We start from the raw sequence: 23,229 nt of genomic DNA, 5'->3' as shown, positions 1-23,229 counted from the left end.
AGTCCATATTTATTTCCTAGGCGTCTTATTTTTTCTGAAAGCCCTTGAACATATAACATCTTCAGTGCCATCCATGACATTTGAAATGCAGCACTTCTTAAAACCACGGACGATGGACTCTGGAGTTATCCTTTTCCATGCAGTGGAAATCCATCTTGCTAGCTGCAGAATTGATGGTTTCTTCATTTTCCCAGTCGGTGTGAGAGCATGGTCGCCTGCAAGCAGCCAATCACTATATTGTTGGCGAAGGTGGTCCTTGAATGGCTTGTTTACCACAACATCGAGGACTTGTAGCTGGCATAACAACCAAGTCTGTGTTAAAATTACATACCGCAGCTTTAACCTCAGGTGTCATGCCCCTTTTCTTCAGCAGTGCACCGGGGCGCCGATTCCCCACAAGTCGCAACCATTCTTGCATCAAATCACTCGTCATCCAGCCTTTTTCTTGACAACGAATCAATACATCCGGCGGAAATGCTTCTTTGGGAAGCGTTAGCGTTTTTCTTTTTAATATGACGAATGGTGGCAGTTTCCTGCCGTCTGCCAAAACAGATAACATCACCGTGACTCACAGCTTTTCATTATCAGTCGTGCGCACTGTAAGTCTTGACGCCTTTTGTATCAACGGTAGTGTTGCGGGGCATGTCAAAATTAACTGCCGTTTCGTCTGCGTTCCCGATTTGGCCGTACAAATAGTCGTGTTGTTTACGCAAATTTCTCTTGGAAATCTTTTGGCAGCTTTTTTGCTAATGATGTTCTGCGCCGCAAACAAAAACCACAACGGCGCATCATTCTCACGCACCAGCCAGCCTTGAAGCTGGTCCGCGGAATATTTAACTCCCGGGCAATTTCTAGGGCTTTTAACCTTATTACTTCTCGCGAAATAGGCATCCCGTTTCTTCTCTTCTCTTTGATAAAATTCATAATGCTGGTTTCAATATCCGAGAACCGTCCTTTTTATGGCCCTCTGAATGCTTTCCTGGTACTACTTGCGTTTTTTAGACAACGCAAATCTTTGCTCCAGTTATACGCACGTTACTTTCACTGACGTCGTATTTACGAGCAGCTTGGCAGTTATGTGGCATAATTTGCCACAATAATCTTAAAGTTATCATTGTAACTTCTTCTTAGCCCTTTAGGTAAAGTGTAGAACTACAAGTGAACTGTTCCATACTACGAAAAATGCAAGTAACGAAATGCATTTGTGTGTAACGTTTCGTTATTCGGTACTAGATGGCGCACCTGTTACTCAGTACCGAATACATACGGTTTGCTACAGCTCTACTGTTACTTCATGTTTTAGCCGCATCGCTGGCGCCCGCCTTGACCTTGACACAGTTGTCTCGCAGCGCCGTTTCAAAACATTCCTCCGGCGGCAAGACGTACGTTTGCGATTATACTGCGAGACTCACTTTCAGTTCCAGCAATTTTGGTAAAAATCATCGCATTATATTCGGGTAAATATGGTAAGTGCAAGTTAATAAGTAGCTAGCACATACCTTACAGCTTTGAGTTTTCCAAATTTGTTAATGAACATGATTTTTCTCCTCTTAAATAATGAGAATGGCACCATCATCTAATTAAAAGGTTGCTGAGCCATAGCTTAGTTTTTAAAATTGATTTTTACATGCCACGATACACAATGTACACAGATAGATTGATTCTTTTTTTGCGGCAGTTTCACGACCTACAAAACTACTGTATTTACTGAAAAATGAGTCGCCTCTTCGTATGGGTCACACCCTTAATTTTGGGCCAAAAAATCTAACTTTTTCATGGTAAGAGTAGCACTGAAATATGAGTAGTGCCATAAATCTGTCTCCAGTAGAATACAAGTGATGTCTTTATGGCCTGTGTCTCAGCTTACTGCTGAGTAAGAAAAGTGTTTCCCCCCCCCCAAAGTCTGTTAGTTTTTTTTTACCCGTCACCTTTCCCAAGAGAGAAAAGACCGCCGTTCTTCAATAATAACAAGCACGCTCTTTACAGCAGTTTTGTCAAGAATGAAATGTTGCAGTAGAAAGCGTAGGAAATTTCACGCAAAAACAATGTTTGGATACAGTTGCATCACAAAAATCTGTCAAGATAGAAACGTGATGTTTGAGTTCAGTCCACATGCATTTAATGGCCACACACTCACACACACACATGCACACACGTACTCCCTTCCCCTCTTTCTCTCTCTCTCTCTCTCTCTCTCTCTCTCTCTCTCTGGCTGGTTTATTTTTAGACTGTAGGTCAGGCGGCAGTTCATGATGCTGAGATTTTAATTAAACCATTTATATTTACATTGACATATTTACTAAAACCAAACATAGGCTGGTTATTTAAACACATAGTCAACTACGACAGTGCAATGCTAATTTTTACCCAAAATGTAAAATTTGCATATGTTGGGGTGCAGTACATTTTATTAAACAAAAAATCTGCATAAAATCTGCGATCATATGGGGGTAAGTACGGTATAATGGTAAACCTCACCAGAACATCTGAAGTTCTGAAACAAACACATCACCTGCCCACTACAGACACCAGGAGAGATCCTGGCATCATCCTGGACGAATAATGAGACTGCTTCCATGTGGTGCTTGTTCCCATTATGCGCGACTTCTGTGCTGACCTAGGTCTGCACAAGAGCTGTTATCTTACCATCTTACCACTGCTGCAGCCAGCGTGGTTACTCACAGTGACAACATTTTGCATCCTTGAAGCAACATGACCATGATAATTTACTCAGAAATCACAAATGTAACAGCTTTCTGGAAAAACCTTAATGTACTACGTACGCGATGCACTTCATGGGATTTCTAAGGTCTGTGGAAAAGGGAAAGCATTTTCACGTAAAAATTTGTAATAGGGTCATTCCATGCCATTTCACACACCTGTTGACATCACCATCACCGAATTCAATGAAACTTAGGGCTTTAACAGTATAGGTGCAGGAAAGTGAATTCTCAAAGTTACAGCCCCCTGTGAATAATACTTTTTATACAGCAGGGTTGCCAACTTGTGGAAAAAGTGGAAATTTTGCTGCGCAAGGTCCAATAAAAATATTTGTTACTTCCTTTGTAGTTGAGTGAGAACCTTGATGTAGGGCTCAATAGAAAGCTAGAAAAGTGTACTTTGAGATAAAAATAAGTTTTACGAATTTTAAAAGAAATTTGTTTCAAGGTTATGTTCATGTAACCTGTGACCTTGAAAATTTAAAAAGTGTATTTTTGAAAAATGTGAAAAAATTATAGGTTATGAAGTGCATTATTGGCTATAAGTGACATAAATTTCATTTTGGGATGGATCTGGGATCAAACACTAGAACATTGTGAATTGGGCCATGTTCACTAAAACTACTCTAGTAAGGCATTAACAAAATTAAAAAAATGGCATAGCTTTAAGTTATTCGTGGATTTAACACTGAATTAATTCCTATATATGATTCATTTACTCATTACCAATACTGCAGGTTACTGTTGCTTCCTTTCCTTTAGTTGGCTTTCCGAGGTCTTTGTGTCAAAGGCTGTTAAAACGTATGTCCTTCCAGTTGCTGTTCTTGGATCTACAGTTGTGAGCACATCTTCAATTGAAATCTTAATAACATCTGGATGCTGGGGATATACATAAGATGGGGAGGGACCTTGTGGATGCAGGAAACTAATAAGAACTTCATGAGAACTTTCTTCTACTTTCAGAACACATCCCAACCACCACCCACTTCCGTACATGCGTGTCACAAAACCTTTAACTTCATTCACAGACAATGTACATTTAATTTTATTCATGTAGTGAGTTTCACCTTCAGTTTCACTAGAAAATCTCTTCACAATTATTTCCTCAGATGAAACAGGCAGGAAGGCATGATGCTTCTGAGTTCCAGGTATTGGTTTAGCATTTGCACATCTTTCATTCTTTCATTCATTACCTCTTCCTGAGTGACATAAGCAAAATTCATGTTATGCAAACTACTTACAGCCCATTCAAACACAAACAGTTGCCGTGGGGTCATAATTTGGTCTGTAAGGACGTTGCAGACTTGCCCTGGCTGCCAGTCGCTTCAGTGTTCCCTCTAGACCATAACATGTATTATTGCCATGAGAGGTGGCAAAAAAGTGCCACTCAGCTCCAACTCCAAAATCATTTACATGATACAGCAAATTTGAGAAGTTACTTTTATTCTTGTATTGAGCAGCACAACCTTCAGAGAAGTAATATATTTTACATAAAGTGACTTTTTCTTTCAAAAATGGAATAAGATGTGTAAGAAAAGTATGTACTGCAATGACATCATGTTGGAGACAATCAGGAATTATTGTTAGTTTGGTAGAAATTATTTCCTCTGTTGACTCATCAGTCATCACGGTAGTATATTGCAAATGGATGAACTGTAGCCTGTGCATTGTTCCAATGGAATCCCTGAACTTCATCTTGCATAATGAAAGAATAATTTTCTGCAAAGTCACATACAACTACTACCTCACCAACATCTAATTTTTTTTTCAGAGCCTTTAGGTAGTTCCCTTGCTGGTATGCGATGACAGAGTTTGTAATATTAATAATTTAGAAATGACCAATTCTATGAAATCATCAGATGACTTCACAAGAACTTCAAGTGTGTAAACTTTTGATGCAACCCACTGCTTGAATGTTACAGTTTCAATTGAATTCTGCTCCAATGTCGTCTCCAGTGATTTTCATATGTTATCAGGGCCTGGGCATTCTGCACACTCATGGGAAAAACATTTAATTTGGGGAGCATTACACATCATTTGAGCCACATAGTGGTGATATGTTAACAGATTTTCTCTTTCCATGAGTTTGGCCAAATTACAGCCATCTATTAACAACTTCATATTTTGGTGTGTTACACAGACACATACAGTGTGTGTCCCAAACCAGTGTGTCCCAAAACTATATATTTAGGCCGTATAGATGCAAATTTGGAGAAACCAATTTTGACACTTGGATTCTCCTGTTTGAACAAGGCATATACTTCTCTCAGATTGTTTAGTAGGAGTCTCTTTTGTTTGTGTTCTTTGGTATCACCAATTCGAATATGTAGTTACAAAGTCCTTTTTACCAGGCATCATTCTGCTTACATTGTCGTTTGAATAAAACATCTGAACAATATTGACGACACTGCAGTCTAGATTTCTCCCTGGTTTTGGATTAGGTGATGTCATTATTCCACTTTCCTTCACTAACTTCTTTGATGTTCGTATCATGTAGTTCGTTGCAGTTGGGAATTCCTTCTGTATTCTGCTAATACTCCAATCTTTAGGTAAAATAGTCTAAATTTGCACCTTCATACAGTAAAACCTGTTCCTTACGAACACCTGTATAGCGAAATCCTGTTTACAACGAAATCACGTCTTGGTCCCGCCAAAATCCTATACAAATACATGTGTTTTTACCCTCTTGTAACGAAATAATTATGACGTGTGATTTAACAGAACTCCTCTATTACGAATTAACAAAATAAATGGAACTGTACAAAATACACACAATTTTCCGGTGAAATACTTGAGTTCTGCTTAAAAAATGTTAACGTAATGTAAACAATTGTGGACTGCCATCTTGCTCTGGATCATAGAACTATCCACACTACACAGAAGAGAGCAGTACGTCGCCAAAGAAGCAGCCGAAACAAAGATGACATGGTACAGCTGGTAGACTGCGCGCGATAAATTAGTCGCCAGTGCTGTGTGTGGATCTCTCGAAAGCACTAAAGTTGTGCGTGAATTCGATATCGGCAGTTGGTATAGTCTATGGGTTTAGTCCGTGCTTCTTTCATGAAATTTTTGGCTTTATGTTCTGAGTTTATTGCTGCAAGTTAATTTCCGTCGTGTTCTCAAGCAATAAGTTGACGTCGTTCCAAGTGCTCCCTTCGCTCACACAGGTCGTTATGTCCCCTCGTCGCCTCACCAGGGTGGGGGTGTAGTTCGCGGCTAGAGGAGTCCTGCCGCGCTTGGGACGTTTTTGAGGGAAGCGGGTTCCGGGTGACGCGCAGCGATGTGGAACGCGGCGGTCGAGCTTCAGACCTGGACCAGGCAAGTTGTGTGTCGCGCCTTGCAAGTGAACAGTTCCGCCGGGAACTGAGCAGCTCCGCCCACACCGGGCCACCACCTCTACCGATCCAGCCCCCTGCCAGCCACGTGGCGACGTCACGACCCCGGGGATCTCCGCTCTACCTGTGAACTGGCCCACAGGGTCTAAACTTAGGCTAGTTGGCGCCCTCAGCGACGGCAACATCGTAGCAGGGACCGGTAGGGCGACAAAGTATATGTACGGTAGATTTTATTGTTTTAGGCATTCTAATAAATTTTTTTACTGTACAATTGTACACAATTGTTTGTAAGAAACAATTGGACATTTGATTGCGTCCGGTTCTAACCACATACGAGGTTTAAGGTTTAAGGATTTTAGAAACTATGGACAAGAAAAAGAGAAAAGCCATTTCTCTTTCAACGAAGCTGGAAATTCTTCATGCAGTAGATCTGGGCGAAAGAAAAACAGATGTTGCAAAAAGATTTTCAATTCCGAACTCTACTTTGTCAACAATACTTTCGCAGCGAAGTGATCTTGAAAGCAAGGGACTTGTACTTGGTGCCGAGAGAAAAAGACAGAGACACTGTAAAAACGATAATCTTGATACTAAATTATTTGACTTTGTAGTGGAATGTCGAGCAGCTAGCATACCTATCTCAGGATCTATCCTTCAAGAGAAGGCCAAATATGAGGCATTAAGAATGGGGATAGACAATTTCCAGGCATCGAATGGTTGGCTGCAAAGTTTCAAGGTTTGTTGGAACCTGAGTACTCTGAAAGCTGCTGGTTAGGAGGCAGCTGTTGATCCTTGTGTCCAAGAAGAATGGCAGCCACAGTTGCGAAGACTTAACAAAGGATATGCATCGCGGGACATTTTCAATGCGGATGAGGCGGGTGTTTTTTATAACCTCCTCCCGGACAAACTCTTGTTCTGAAAGGAGAAGCATGCCACGGGGGGAAGCGAAGTAAAGAACGGTTCACAGTTCTGCTGTGCGCAAACTCTGATGGTTCAGAGAAATTAACACAACTGTCATAGGAAAATTTGCCAAGCCTCGGTGTTTTAAAAATACCAAACATCTACCATGTACGTACAAACACAATTCCAAAGCATGGATGACATCATCTTTGTTCCGCGAGTGGATTTGTAGTTTTGATGCTCGCATGGGGGCACAAAACAGGCAAATTGTGTTGTTCTTGGATTGTTGTACAGCACACAAAATTGATGGACTTAATCTGCGCAACATCAAAGTGGCTTTCTTTCCACCAAATTGTACATCCAAGCTGCAGCCCATGGACCAAGGGGTAATATGTCTCAGTTGAAAAGGCTCTACAGGCGCCAACTAGTCCAGTATCTGCTGAGGCAGATGGAGAATGGCAACACTTCTTTGAAATGGAATCTCCTGCAGGCCATGCCATAGTTGGCAGAATATTGCCAATTGCTTCCTCAAAGCAGGGTTCCACGATGAAGAGCAACAACAGCTAAGTAACCCGCCATGTTGCACCGAAAATGAGTGGCTTGAAGTAACCGGGAACATTGATGATTTTGTGAATGTGGATAGTGCTGTTCAGACATGCTCTCAGGATGAAGGCCCTAGTGCAGAAGAGCAAGAAGATGTGTGTTTAACTGATGACACCACCGAAGAAGTCGACACTGAGGTACTTAGGCCATCGAGGCAATACGTGAATTCAGCCTTGGATGTTTTGGAGAGATTATTTCTGACGTCTGATACAAGTAGCTCTGCATCAAATCTTAAAATGTTGCGAGAACTTAAGTGTGGTGTGACTAATGAGTTAAGCAACCGTACGAAGCAAACATCTATTAAAGACTATTTTTCAAAGCAGTAATATTAATTGTTTACACATTTTTATTCTGTCCATGCTGTAGTTTAGGTATTTTTCAGTTAATGTGCAATTGGCTGCAACTAGTTCTCTTTAGTGCTGCTACGACTGCCTGTACATACAGTATGATTTCCTGCCCAGTTATTTTCATCTAGGTATGTAGTATGTACATTTTATACAATTAGTTATTTCCCTAAATAATACATATCTTAATTTACAATGTAATGTGAATAGTGTTAAAACATGACTCTTGATTCGGTGCAACGTTAAATATGCATTTGTTATTTTATGACATGCTTTTTTATAATTTTGGGTTTGACCTCTTTGTAAAGAAACCTCTCTATTACAAAAAAAACAAAATCAAGTCACCTCAGTTTTGTTATACAAAGGTTTTACTGTACTTCTTCTGTACACCCTTCAAACTTTTCCTTCAATTGCTCTAATATATTTTCATCACAACTTTTTTCCTGTGATACTCCTACTTCTGGTACAGGGATTTGAAATATTCTTTCTTGAATTGCAGACAATATTTTCATTACTTTTTTCCTTGCATATTTTGCTGTTCTCACTTTTCTTTTCTTTATGGGTGATTCCCCTATACTTGGTAGACTGTTATTAAATGCGTGCAGCACTACATCCATGCTTGATTCCTCTTCATCACTGTCAGTTGAGCTTTCCTCTTCACTGCACTCTTCCTCCCGTGTAGTAGTACTTGCACTTGCTATTGATGAGATTTGTTTCCGACATGAATCACATACCTTCTGTCCAGTCTGCAGGTGTGGTTGTTTCTGTATCATCCACTGAAGAACATTTCTCAACTGTTTTCTGCTGCTTTTGTGACCTTGAATATTAAACGAATTACAGCACTGTGTATGTATGTAATTCTTTTCCATTGTTGCAATGTATTTATCAATACAGCTAAACTTAAGAAATTCACACCAAATGTATAGCACTGTTGTCAATGACAAAGCTGCACTAAGACTGACCTTGATTGTGAGACTCACGTGGTTATATACACTTGTCTGAACTTGCTCTAAGAACATTGGGTGCAAAAGTGGCTCAATTCCACTGCATCCCTAGTCAGTATTCGAGATGTAGCTTATGTTCCCAGATCCATCCCAAAATGAAACTTATGTCACTTATAGCCAATAATGCACTTCATAACATATAATTTTTGAACATTATTCAAAAATACTCTTTTCAAAATTTTTAAGGTCACAGGTTACATGAACATGACCTTGAAGCAAATTTCTTTTAAAATACGTAAAACTTATTTTTATCTCAAAGTACACTTTTCTAGCTTCCTATTGAGCCCTACATCAAGGTTCTCACTCAACTACAAAGGAAGTTACAAATATTTTTATTGGACCTTGCACAGCAAAATTTCCACTTTTTCCACAAGTTGGCAACCCTGCTGTATAAGAAGTATTATTCACAGGGGGCTGTAACTTTGCTAATGCACTTTTCTGCACACCTACTGCTAATTCACCAAGTTTTTTTTAATTCGGAGATGGTGATGTCAAAAATTATTATTTTCTGGTTGATTTGGCATGGAATGTGAATGACCCAATACAAAATTTTCTCCTGAGCTTTTGACAGTGTTTAACTGTATTTCCTGTATTTTAAGACTAATTGTGCACAGCTCTAGAGAGTTTAACTGGGTCACAAAAAAATTGTTAACTACATTAGCTACATTGTTTAACTTGTTGTAAAGAGTGAGGCATGGCGTGTCTTGTTGCAGGGCTGTGCATCACGTGCGTAATGGTGGTGCTTGTGGCGTGCCGACTGCGCATGGTGCAGCGCCGGCTGAGGCGGGGCGGCAAGTCTCCGTACGCCCACGATGCAGACTACCTGGTCAACGGCATGTACCTGTAGCTCCTTCGCCTCTGCGTGGCTCATCCTTGTTGCCAGATATATGCCATAGAGCACACAAGTTTTAGGCACACCTTTATAATTAATGTAATGACAATTTTTTTTAAATGTACCTGAAACAATATATTTTAACAAGAGCATCATCTGATAATATTCAGTTTTTACTTCTAACGAGAAGTAACCAAAATATTAGTGATGCACCGATTCCGATACCGATTAACGATAATCGCCGATAATTACATTTTACCGATTAATCGTTATCACCGATTATTTAAATACCGATACCGATGTAAGTTGTATTTTACGCATCCTTTATTTTCTCGTCAGATTTCGTAGACATATTTCGCCGCATATCTTACGCCAGATTTTAAATAAAAAAAATTAGGCGCACACTCACTATTTTAATTTAGTATTCATTCCCGCCGCTATTTATTTTGTAAACACGCAACTAAGAACCATAGATACCTGCATACAGCTCAAAGTTGTACTGCCAACTTTAGAATAAGACAGCATTAAAGTGGTTACGATTACGATCAGGTTTAGCAGCGCTAGCAATCATAGTGAGAAATAATGAAAACGTCCGGAAGGAGAGAGCGATTGCTTTAGCACCAAATGTTTGCGAACTTCAGTGTTGGCTAACTTTCCTGTTATTGGCGTCTTTGTTGACATCATATAATCTATGGAAGTATTCCGAAGGTGTTGTGTTTTTAAATGTAAATGTTTATTATTGCGAATGCGTATTTATTAAAACGAGACTGTTTTAAACAATGGCGCCTGTGAAGATATTTTAATGCTTAGTATTGCTTGATATATTATTATTTGTTTAATTTAGCTGTTGGAAAATGAAAATGTGATAAAATAATCGGTAATCGGTTTGTATCGGTATCGGCCGATGTTTATGTTGGTTATCTGTATCGTTTCGGTAATCGGTAAAGCCTTATCGGTGCATCACTACAAAATATGCCATCTTGGTCTCAATATTTAATATTCAAAATTTTGGCTCTTTTTGAGCACAGTACATAATTTTATGGAAAGCCTCAAGTGACCGACTGCTTCTCCTCTAAAATTAGTCTTCCGTCTTTTTTCTTTCAGAATGACTGCACCTGTAATAATTCTGTAAATATTTTATGGTCTTTGAAAGATTAAAAAATAGTAAAATTAAAACTTATTGTAATTTAACATTAAATACAAAATAAGATTTTTTTATGTCAGCAAGCTGGGTAGTAACAATCTGGTAACAGTGGCTGCCATTTGCTCCGTATTGCAAACTAAATGTTATGTATGTTTGGAGACTGCCCTGTTCATTGTTTATGTAACCGACTAAATGTGGCTGGGATTCTACTGATGAACTAAGTGATATGCTTGTGTTTTTCTTCATCAACTTGGCACACCGTGCAAATAAGGCTATCAACGCTGCTACATCTGAATCTTACAGACTTTACAGGAGAAAGTTTTTTTTGCGAAACATTTTCATCAGCATTACCATATTGAGCTCAGTGTATATTTTTTAGTGGTGCACCGATATGACTTTACCGATTACCGATTCGATTACCGATTATAAGAGCAATAATCGGCAGATACCGATTCAGTTACCGATTATTATGAAGAAATTTTTTTAAGTGTAATAATGCACACAAAATTTTTTATTCCCATGTGAATTTAATAACAAGATTAGGTAAAATTGAGAATACGGTTATAATAACAGTATAAAAATATATAAAATACACTATTAAGTCATTGCAAAGTGTAAATTAAATTAACTTCTATTTATATTTGATATTGTAAACAACTTGGAACTACAGTCTAATAATTGTAATTTACAATGGGTAAGTTTTTGTTGCGGAAAACTAGCATTATTATTGACTATCACATAAGGTTGCATCAAGAAATTACCGTTTAACAATGTAAACATGCTGCTTTATTTTTTTCTCTTGAGTTTATAGAAACATGTTTCCACACTTCACTTTTTTTTCTCCCTACTCGCCATCTCACTATAATTATATAAAAATGACTAAAAACCAATTCTAGCACATGTGATTTTATTTATGTTGACTGAATATATAAAATTATAAATACTTTTTCACTTTTCACGTCACATACAAATAACAAACGGATAATGTTACCAAAGACGCCCATAACGAGTTTGTAAAACGCAGTGATAAAAACTAGAAGGTATCGGGACCACGATTTTGAACCGCTACTACGACTCGAAAAGATCGATTGTCATAGAATCCACTGCAACTGTTTGTGGTATTTTGATTGCGTGCCATCTATTTTACGTCTCTGGCTATAGGTAGTGTACAAGGCCACTAAACAAAAGACAGAACAAAAGACAAAACGTAAATAAACGTGTAGGTAAAATTTATTTTTTATTGTTAGAGGCAATGAGATTTATTAAACTTAACAAAATATCTGTAATTATGATATGACGGAGTTAGATGAATTTTGTAATATATACAAATATTACCGTATTTCGTCCTAAAATGTGTAACAAAATAGTACACGGTAAAAATCTACTTTACGCCAGGACGTAAATAATCGGCAAAGTAATCGTTAAGATAATCGCCGATTACGATTAATCGGTAAGTACCCATAATCGCCTATTACGATTCATTGGTATCCGCATCGGTGCACCACCACTAATATTTTTTATAACTCAGTCTTAAAGATAACTCTACTAACAGCAATGCTACTGTTGTAAATTGTTTTGGGTTCTCTTTCTGTTAACTGATTGGATAGCTTAAATCATAAGAATAAAATTATTCTTATTAGAATCTCAAGGATGTTTGTGTGTTTTGTATCCAACAGCCAATTTTCAAGATGGTTAAAATTCTAGGGACAGGTACTTTTCGCGATCGCGAATCACCGTCGTTATTTCGCGATTTTGGCCCTTTATTTACGAAAATGCAAATTTTGCGATTTTCCACTTTTGTCACGAATTTGGTCAAAATTTCGTTATTTGAAGCTTAAATTGCCACAAACACATATAATTTAGATATAATTCATCTTCCGTTCGTAACACCAGCGCACCAATAAAAAAGAAAACAATAAAACAACTACATAAAAATACATTTTACCGTGCCGACAACATTACTAGGCAAAACTAGGTAAACAATTCATTTTCTCCAGCCATAACCACATTCTGTGGCAATAATAGCACGGCGAGGTTAACGACCACAGATGACGGTAATCCAGGACCGTTTACATTTTGTATTTTAACATTACAAGCTTCAACATTTGTTTCTCGTGCCATGAAGTTATCAAAACAAAACGTGTTACTCAATAGACGTGTTATCAACGTAGCAGTACGAGAATGCGAGAAAGAACACGAACGTTTACGAACAATCGATTGTTGTTAAATCATACAATCAATCGTGTTCGGTAGATAAAAACGATACCGCGTTCGGAACGCGTAAATTTTGATATCAACGAAAATTACAAGTGTGTTTTTTCTTCATAATTTACTTAACCATAAAATACTTCAGGCAATTTTAAACTGCGACAAACAAATTGATGGATGTATGTAATTTTTTTTCTTCGGTTGTGTTAGGTTACTGCACATGAGTGCATTTATTATTATTCGGTGGCTATTCGTTGCGGTAACTGAACAAATATCGTGTTGACAGTTTTCTCGCTGCTTCGCTGTGCCGAATCAGTGCTACTTTAGGCACGATTTTTTTTATTTTCTTAGTTTTACAAAATTTTAAATTTTTTTATAACTTCAATTTTCCTCCTTCACCCGCTGCTTTCGCCCCCATCCAAACTTGTTCGGTCGAGTGTACCGGCAGGTTAGCTTGTTGAGCAGTATAGTGCTCTCACCGCCGTTTCCCACCAAATTTGCTGGTTCTAGCCGACTACAGGGCTATTATCAGCAACGGTATCCACTGGCCGTCGCGTCTCGTCACGAGTTTAGCGCTACGCGTGACGAAAGTAGCCACCCTAAGCTTCCCATGGTCACCTCCACCCCTTCTCGGAGGTGTGCTGAAGTTTGCGGTCTCTAACACGTTTTTGTGTCCTTTTTTCAAGCTCCGCCGCACGTCCCGACGCCTGGCCGGCGAAGTCTCCCAGGGCAGGTCATTCACCGGACATACCCCCCACCCCTCCCTGGTCCACAGCGGTCATCGGCCAGCCGCGCCAGTGACCAATCTCAAGGCCAAAATCCCCCCCCCCAACTTGCAAAATGGCGGCCACCAAGTGCCGCGATGGTCTCTGCGAGACTCCGATCTGCATGCCCACGCCATCTAGCGGCGAAAGGACGAACCAGCTATCCCCTATCCCCACCAGGAGAAACAGTCGACCTCACACTTAGTCGATAGGTCGCCAGAGCCCTTTTTTTTCTTTCGGAGCCCTTCGGAGCACTTCGGGTTTCCCGATCCCCTCCTCCAGAGGAACAGACGACTGAACTAAAGTTTAAGTTAGCGTCCCGGCGCCATTTTCAGGGATTTTGAGGGCAGCTCTCGTCCAGCGCGCATCTTTGCAACAGGTCGCAGTAACGACCAGCAGCTATCGTGATCCGCTTTCGGCGATAATGTAGTTGCTTCTGAGCCAGGCCATGTCGCCTAGATTTTTTTTAGTTTTTCTTAGTAGCTGCCCAAATAGCTAAGTTTAACTTTAGTTTTTTTTTTGGTTTTCGCCATAACTATTTCTTCTATGGCTACCGCGAGCTCCCGTGCCGCGCATCCCCGGATCACCCCCAGGGACAGCCACTATCTACTTCACCCTGCCAGCTAAGGTAAGCTGCACTTCGTCCCACACAAACCTGTTAGGTTGCCTTTTTTTTGGGCTTAACTTCGCCCGTCATAAACTGCCTGCTAACCAAGCTAATCCAGGTGGATTATTGGTTACAGGCAGGGTTCCAGAATCCCAGAGGGTTCCAGAATCCCAGAGTACTTCAAGGACCCCAGACCAGTTCAAGATGGCGGCCCAGTTCCGGCGCCACATTTTGCACCTCAACATGTAACTCGTGAGCCTCTATAACGGAGTCTCCCTCCATCTTTCGGCACCCCTCAAAAAGAAGTGAAGAACAGTTTATAACTCCGCCAGTTTTAGGACGTTTTCCATATTATTATAAAATATTGTACTTTAAACACATATATTTGTTTTATGAGCCTGCGAGCTCAATGTTCCTAAACAGTTGAACTTAGCATAGTATGAAATTGTGTTCCCCCCCCCCCCGGCCCCTCTTTCTCCTTTTTTTATTCGTTAGTTACTCAATGTAATGTATCAAAAATAAGAATCTGACATTGTTAGCAGTTTTGTTTGTAATGGCTGTAATGCCGCAAGATATTTTCTAATGTAAGAAACCTATCAATGAAAAGATACTAAACTACTAATCAACAGTAAAAGCCTCTAATGAAACCAAACCATACGAGTGTTTTCATTTGCTGCTACTTGAAACCACAATCCACGTAACCTTTCCTACTGTCAGGGAGGTTAATTTTAAATTGTGTTTGTAAGTGGGGCTGTGCCCCTCTGGCAAGTTCTTTTAGATAATTAGCCTGACGCTTCCACCGGACATTTATTATCAATAATTATGGTTTTGTTTTGAGCACAGCACCACGGTTACAAATTGGTAGCAGAGCATGGTTACGGTTACAATGTGGTAGCAGTTTGTGTGATATGGTTACTCTTAAATTGTTAACTCTATTTTGGTTTGATTTATGAGAATGCTTTAAATTTATTTGGTATAAATATTTTTTTTGTTTGTCACTAAGATTTTCGTTATATAGTATTATTGTAAGTCCTAAAACTGGCACCCAATCTGATTCACCCAAAGTGAGTTAAATTAAAATTCTCTCGTATTTTACGTCCCGCTGTGACTGTGTTTGCGCGCGGTGAGACACCGCGCGGCCTCCTCCCGTCGGCGCTACGTCCGTGGGGGCAGCGTGCTTTATCAGCGCGCGTGTCATTCTCCCTGTCACCACTTCACCCCTCCCCTCCACGCCTCACCGGCTGGTGGAGACAAGGTCATGCCGTTGACCCGTGTCCGGCAGCGTAACAATGCGTTGCAATCTAGTTTGTTACTCGCGGCCGACAGTGCCCTGAGTTTTTCTAAATTCCTCTCTTTATCTGTGTTTTTTTTTATAACACATCCGCCTGCAAACCAGGCAATCTTTGTGAAAAACAGATAATAGAAGTCCTTTCGGACATCGTGGTATTTTTTGTTTTGTCTCTCGGCGCCTTGCGCGCGCCAACATGTTATCTCTTCACCACATGGCAGGGCCGCCAACCGCGCGGAACTCTTCTCTACTCCACCCACGTAACACTTATTTTGTAAACAAACTACCCATGCTTTGTATGTCCTAATAATAATATAATTTTTATGTCACAAATCAAGCACTATAAATAATCTATACTGCATTAATATAGCAGCAAAGTATTTTCTTAATCTAGGGAACGTAAATTATAACATAATATATTTATATAACTGATAATAACATTAAAAATACAAATAATATGATAATATAAAAATTTTGTTTTAGCTAATGTTAAGAACCTTCCATTGTTTACTATTTCTAAGTATCTTAAAATTAACGATTAAGTATTTTAATATTACATAAAATAAATGTATAAAGGGTCCATTCATTACGTAATATAAAATAAGAATATGCTCATAAGTAATTTTAACAAGTACTCTAACCCTATTGCATCGTTCACCAGCAACGTGAATATACGTCGACGTACCATTTCATTGTGTCACCATACACACCCATGTGCCTAGCTTTTGTTTAGATTTATTTCGTGATCACCCAAAGAGAGGTGCAATCACTCATGCCTTTAAGGAAAGGGCCTGAATTAAATTGTTTATATACACGGGTTGAATCCCCAATACCTTTTACGCTAGCCATGAGGTGAGGAATTTATTGTAAGATAGAGTACTATACTTTTTTAACGTTGAGTCTTCTATAAGCTATTTGCCAATCAATCTAAGACGGCTAAGTAAAGGATAAATAATATTTTTGTAATTATGAATTTTGAGTAAACAATTTATTAACTTTTATATTTTTTTTGGATCGGTGTTAATTTCCTTTATAAGGTGGTGTACAGCTATGTATTTAAAACATCTAAATTTTTTTTCATTATCCATTTTTCATCCAAATTTGTTGATCTTGCGGGTTTCGAACCCGAACTAACTCAGGGGTGAAATTCCCTCGTAGGTCTCTCTGCTTCAGCCTGATGGTCTGATCAACCGTCAGAGCTTGAACATATTGAGCCTATGTGAGTTAATAAAAGTAGGTATCCGGGACCGAGGTGTACTTCGCTTTTTAAGCAAGTATTAAATTCATCCATTTCGTCTGATCCATCGTCAGATTGTGCAGAGCTATGACTCAATGCCTTCGACTTCTTATGGACAGCGAAACAATTATGTACAGGGGTTATATTCCCAATTTAGTTTTGTAAGTTACGGGTCACCATACCCATATACAGGGGTTCCAATCCCCATATATCACTGAGTGCTCAAGGACGCATTTCCCTTGTTTTGGCCTCAGTGCTTTTCGGCCTCCCTCATAGCGCCCATTTTGTGTTCCTACACGATATCCAAAATCTGAGATCAACGGGATGAATTTCATTTCATTAATATAACAACGGCATAAATAGTTGTAAGCATACAGGTAATTTAAATTTAAGCTCTGAATTTAATATTTTTTTATTTATTAAATGATTTTAAGGATTTATTTTTAAATAATTCAACCAAGTTTAAATGGACCCTATTTAATTATAAACCTTGTGTTTTACTCATAAAGTGTTACAGTCAAAGGACATGGAATTAATTCTGCTTTATTATAAGTAGTAGGGCAACAGGCATCCTTTTTTGCTCATTAATAATAATAAAATCAATCATATTAAAATACGTATTCCCCCTAAATTAAGCAGCTACGAGGTAACTAGTCTCATTTTAATATTTATGGTAATCACCGAGAAGGGTGAAATACTTTCAACCCCCAACGAAAGGTCCACTTAATTAATTTGGGTATGTTTGAGCATCCCGTTTCTAGGCTAGCACAAGCTAGGTAATTTAAGATATTTTAATTTTTAATTTTTACATACGTAAGTTCAGTCTTTAACAAGCTATTTGACGTAAATAGTTTTAATTTTTTTTTTTGCTCAGAAATACCTCTCTGATATTTTTTGAATCTTCATGAATCTTGTTCCACGATTTCATATATTTAATTTCTGATTACGTTCCTTTTTTTAATAACCATAATTCGTAAAGTAAGCAAGAATAATGTTTGTAGTGTTTTTTTTTTACTGATGTTGCGTTAATACTTGTACATGTTTATTTCTTTATTTTCCCTTGCACGTAAATGTGATGTACAGTGACGTACATAGAGTCTGAGCACTGAAGCTGTCACATCTAGCCATTTTTCTTTTTCTTTTGCATTCCACCCCAAAGTTGTATTTCTTTTACATCGTTATCGATCAGATTGTTTATTTAAGTAAAAGCTACGTGACTTCCAGACGGCAAACTGGTTTCTTTTATGTGTTTTTCTAAAATAGGAGCTAGGTCAAGCTAGCCAACAAGCGGCGCAAAAGTTAGGGTCCTCTGAGCCAACGAGCCATGACCAAGGTCCTCTGAGTGAAAAATCTCATGACCATTTTCGAGTGTTCTTTGGGTTACATTCCCACCACTCATTTTTGGACGGCCTATGTTCAAACCCCCTCTCAGGCAGTGCGAAGCCAATCAGCAGTCATGGAAGATCTAACCGCTCCATTATAATTTATCCCTTTTTGATTTATAATTGTTGGTTTATTGCATTTTACATTTCTTTAAATAATTTAAATTTGAGTGCGAAGAGTCGTTAATTTATCGTTTTGTTTGCAGAATACATTTAAATAATAAATATTAGTTAATAATAATAAACATCAGAGTGGTATGCGCTGAAATTTTATAATTTATCGAATATTTAATATTTTTAAATTCATTCTCTCCTACGGATTGTTGATCTGTTGGGGTTTTCATCCCCAATCATTTAAAATTCCGCCAAGGGAATACCACCCATAGGCCCTGTGTCACTCTGGGACTGAGGTTCTGTTTCGCCTTCGGGCAAGCAGCAAATTTGACTGTCTTCTCCATCGCCTGACTGTGCAGGGCTAAGTCCCAATGCCTTCGGCTTCTTATGGAAAGACTACAGGGGTTTACATTCCCACTTTCATTATTTTCAGGGGTACACAAATCCCCACCTTCATAACTGGCACCCGACGGACCAAGTTCCGGTTCCGGCCCAGTGTTGTCGGCCCGCCTCACAGCGCCCATGTTTAGAGTTTTTGTCACGTGACACCATTCCCAACATCTGAGATCAACTTTCCTCATGACTTCATTCACCGTTAAGGGTAATTAAATTAATTATAATACACCTTCGAATTGACCGTAAAATTATTTTTTGTAAGTAGTAGGATACAGGCGAACCTGGTACTAGTTTTACTAATAAGTGTAGGTTTGTTTTTTATTTTCCCTATATGCTCCGCATTTAAGCGGGGGAGTATGTGCCGAATCAGTGCTACTTTAGGCACGATTTTTTTTATTTTCTTAGTTTTACAAAATTTTAAATTTTTTTATAACTTCAATTTTCCTCCTTCACCCGCTGCTTTCGCCCCCATCCAAACTTGTTCGGTCGAGTGTACCGGCAGGTTAGCTTGTTGAGCAGTATAGTGCTCTCACCGCCGTTTCCCACCAAATTTGCTGGGTCTAGCCGACTACAGGGCTATTATCAGCAACGGTATCCACTGGCCGTCGCGTCTCGTCACGAGTTTAGCGCTACGCGTGACGAAAGTAGCCACCCTAAGCTTCCCATGGTCACCTCCACCCCTTCTCGGAGGTGTGCTGAAGTTTGCGGTCTCTAACACGTTTTTGTGTCCTTTTTTCAAGCTCCGCCGCACGTCCCGACGCCTGGCCGGCGAAGTCTCCCAGGGCAGGTCATTCACCGGACATACCCCCCACCCCTCCCTGGTCCACAGCGGTCATCGGCCAGCCGCGCCAGTGACCAATCTCAAGGCCAAAATCCCCCCCCCCCCACTTGCAAAATGGCGGCCACCAAGTGCCGCGATGGTCTCTGCGAGACTCCGATCTGCATGCCCACGCCATCTAGCGGCGAAAGGACGAACCAGCTATCCCCTATCCCCACCAGGAGAAACAGTCGACCTCACACTTAGTCGATAGGTCGCCAGAGCCCTTTTTTTTCTTTCGGAGCCCTTCGGAGCACTTCGGGTTTCCCGATCCCCTCCTCCAGAGGAACAGACGACTGAACTAAAGTTTAAGTTAGCGTCCCGGCGCCATTTTCAGGGATTTTGAGGGCAGCTCTCGTCCAGCGCGCATCTTTGCAACAGGTCGCAGTAACGACCAGCAGCTATCGTGATCCGCTTTCGGCGATAATGTAGTTGCTTCTGAGCCAGGCCATGTCGCCTAGATTTTTTTTAGTTTTTCTTAGTAGCTGCCCAAATAGCTAAGTTTAACTTTAGTTTTTTTTTTGGTTTTCGCCATAACTATTTCTTCTATGGCTACCGCGAGCTCCCGTGCCGCGCATCCCCGGATCACCCCCAGGGACAGCCACTATCTACTTCACCCTGCCAGCTAAGGTAAGCTGCACTTCGTCCCACACAAACCTGTTAGGTTGCCTTTTTTTTGGGCTTAACTTCGCCCGTCATAAACTGCCTGCTAACCAAGCTAATCCAGGTGGATTATTGGTTACAGGCAGGGTTCCAGAATCCCAGAGGGTTCCAGAATCCCAGAGTACTTCAAGGACCCCAGACCAGTTCAAGATGGCGGCCCAGTTCCGGCGCCACATTTTGCACCTCAACATGTAACTCGTGAGCCTCTATAACGGAGTCTCCCTCCATCTTTCGGCACCCCTCAAAAAGAAGTGAAGAACAGTTTATAACTCCGCCAGTTTTAGGACGTTTTCCATATTATTATAAAATATTGTATTTTAAACACATATATTTGTTTTATGAGCCTGCGAGCTCAATGTTCCTAAACAGTTGAACTTAGCATAGTATGAAATTGTGTTCCCCCCCCCCCCCCCGGCCCCTCTTTCTCCTTTTTTTATTCGTTAGTTACTCAATGTAATGTATCAAAAATAAGAATCTGACATTGTTAGCAGTTTTGTTTGTAATGGCTGTAATGCCGCAAGATATTTTCTAATGTAAGAAACCTATCAATGAAAAGATACTAAACTACTAATCAACAGTAAAAGCCTCTAATGAAACCAAACCATACGAGTGTTTTCATTTGCTGCTACTTGAAACCACAATCCACGTAACCTTTCCTACTGTCAGGGAGGTTAATTTTAAATTGTGTTTGTAAGTGGGGCTGTGCCCCTCTGGCAAGTTCTTTTAGATAATTAGCCTGACGCTTCCACCGGACATTTATTATCAATAATTATGGTTTTGTTTTGAGCACAGCACCACGGTTACATCGCAATGCCGAAGTATGACAAACGTACTAGATAGGGCCAAAGAATTTTCTTCTGATGGTCTCTATTCGACAGATAAGGCAGTTTTATTTTGTAAATGCTGTAATTGCAGAGTCAGTTGGGACTGTATAGACTCAATTGTTAAGCACATAAGCAGTGAAAAGCAAAAAAAGTCCCGCATTTCTTCCACTGCTACTGTAGCACTGCAGCATACTATTGGTGTTTGTGCGCAGCAAGCAAAATAAAGGAAAACTGAATCGCATCGTTTTGCTATGGAGTGGCTTAAATTTAGAAGCTCTCAAAACCAAACCCAACTTAAGCTAGTTGGAAATGGGAATTTTAAAACTAACCTAAGGTAAACTTACCAAATATAAAATAAGACTTACCTAAACCAACCAAACCTAAAACTAAACAAACCTAACTTTTTTGGCCTAGCATACCACCTGAGTTAGGAATATATTTTATTGACAAACCTTCCCTTTAAACCCAAAAGTTTTGACATTCTGGAAGAGTAGCTAATCTCGTTGTCTTTAAAGCTTTTGAGTTTGAAGGGTTTTTCACTTCTAAATGTTAGTTTTAAACATTTTGATCATTCATAATTGAGTTCATTAAACACTTTCTTAAAAAAGGTATGCTTAGATACATTTCGCTGCTTTTTTCCCTCACCGCTTTTGGCATTTTTGCTCACCGCTTTTCACTAATTTTACTCACCGAAAAGTTCATGTCCCTATTCATTGGTCAATATTTTGGCATGAAAATGGATACATTTTCAATATAATTTTTTGAGAAGGTATGAAATTAAAATTTTTATCTAACATAATGTTTAAGAAATATAATGTATTAAATAGTTGTAAAACTAAATTCTATTTACATTATATGACACTGAAATTAAATCAATCATACAGATTAAAGTTATGTTCCACTTTAAAATACCAATTGCGCTGTACTTATAACAACTTAGTGATACAACTTTATACTGTAGGTATAGAAGTGTTGTTCAACTTGAAATATCTATTCCACAAATTAATATTCAACGTTTATAAGATACTGGTCATAGTTAAGCCCAAATCCAGCATCATATCCAATCAGAGAACAACAATCTAACAAAGAGGGGTGTAAAGAGCCTTGTAAGGTAAGGTGGCCACCTGGCAGGACGCTCAAGCTCATGCCTCCACACGCCAGGCACGGAACTGGCGTGTGGTCGTAATGCGCCTCTGGCATTTTGTAAGTGGAGTACTAAAGATAAAGACTTCTTACACTTCCCTATACCATTTGCAATATACAATTTACAATTTACAATATGTAGATGGCACATTAACACTTCAAGCTTTGCAAGCAGTTTGGTGATCCAGCCAGTCGCCACCTTAATAAATGTATATTTTTTTTTGTTTTGGTGCCATGTTTTAAATTTCTCTTTTAGTTAAAACAACAATATAGACAAATGATGAACAGGTAAAAAATTTAGGCAAATAGTATCATCGGTTTTTCTGCAATTGGTGCGAAATTTCTTTGCTCGAGCCTTCTGTGTCTTGAAGTGGCAAAAATAATAAAGCTTAAATACATTTATACTGTTTTAATATTTGTAAATGTGTAATTTATGGTTTGCAAACTGAGCCCCAGCCCTGAGCGACATGTGGGTGTGTGCGCTTGCAAATGTAATTAGTGTTTTAAACCTTCAGAGGTCAACCTTGAACACTTTGACTAGCTGCCAAAAGTCACCATGACACACATTGTCATGCCTCGCATAGTACACACGTTACAGATACAACCTTAATTATTTCAGTACAAAATGTGTAGTTTGATATAGTAGAAGCTCAAGTTGATCATCATTAGTGGAACTTGCCCGGTGGTTGTTATTTTCAAGTGAGAAACGTCTGTATTCTATAGATAACAGTGGCCACAGTGTAGCTCGATGAAAAGATGAAAGCACTGATAAGTCTGTTCAGAAGTATGTACTCACAATGCTACAGCCACCAAAATATTTGCACACTAACTTATCACTTGCTAGATAACAGTACTTTCTGGCCCATTTGACCATTTCAGGAACTGGTTTAATTTAGAGCCTATATTG

General features: G+C 39.4%; 1 protein-coding gene and 1 long non-coding RNA gene across 5 annotated transcripts in view; both read left to right on the top strand.

The window, feature by feature from the left end:
- The window catches only part of LOC134531542 (low-density lipoprotein receptor-related protein 11), a 200,976-nt gene extending 185,866 nt beyond the window's left edge, over positions 1-15,110 (top strand). For 3 of the 4 annotated variants that reach the window (XM_063367221.1, XM_063367222.1, XM_063367223.1), the window contains one exon: positions 9,617-15,110. In XM_063367221.1, the coding sequence (XP_063223291.1) occupies positions 9,617-9,750 (134 nt within the window). In that variant the 3' untranslated portion in view covers positions 9,751-15,110. The remainder of the gene's footprint in view (positions 1-9,616) is intronic. The other variant, XR_010075026.1, reaches the window with a different exon arrangement.
- Positions 15,111-18,650: 3,540 nt separating this feature from the next.
- On the top strand, positions 18,651-20,956 carry LOC134531543 (uncharacterized). The gene is made up of 2 exons (XR_010075027.1): positions 18,651-20,322; positions 20,438-20,956. It is a non-coding gene; the product is annotated as an uncharacterized LOC134531543 (long non-coding RNA).
- Positions 20,957-23,229: the final 2,273 nt, after the last annotated feature.

The sequence above is a fragment of the Bacillus rossius genome, chromosome 5, assembly GCF_032445375.1.
Source record: "Bacillus rossius redtenbacheri isolate Brsri chromosome 5, Brsri_v3, whole genome shotgun sequence".
Taxonomy (NCBI): domain Eukaryota; kingdom Metazoa; phylum Arthropoda; class Insecta; order Phasmatodea; family Bacillidae; genus Bacillus; species Bacillus rossius.
This window is presented reverse-complemented; position numbering and strand designations above follow the sequence as displayed.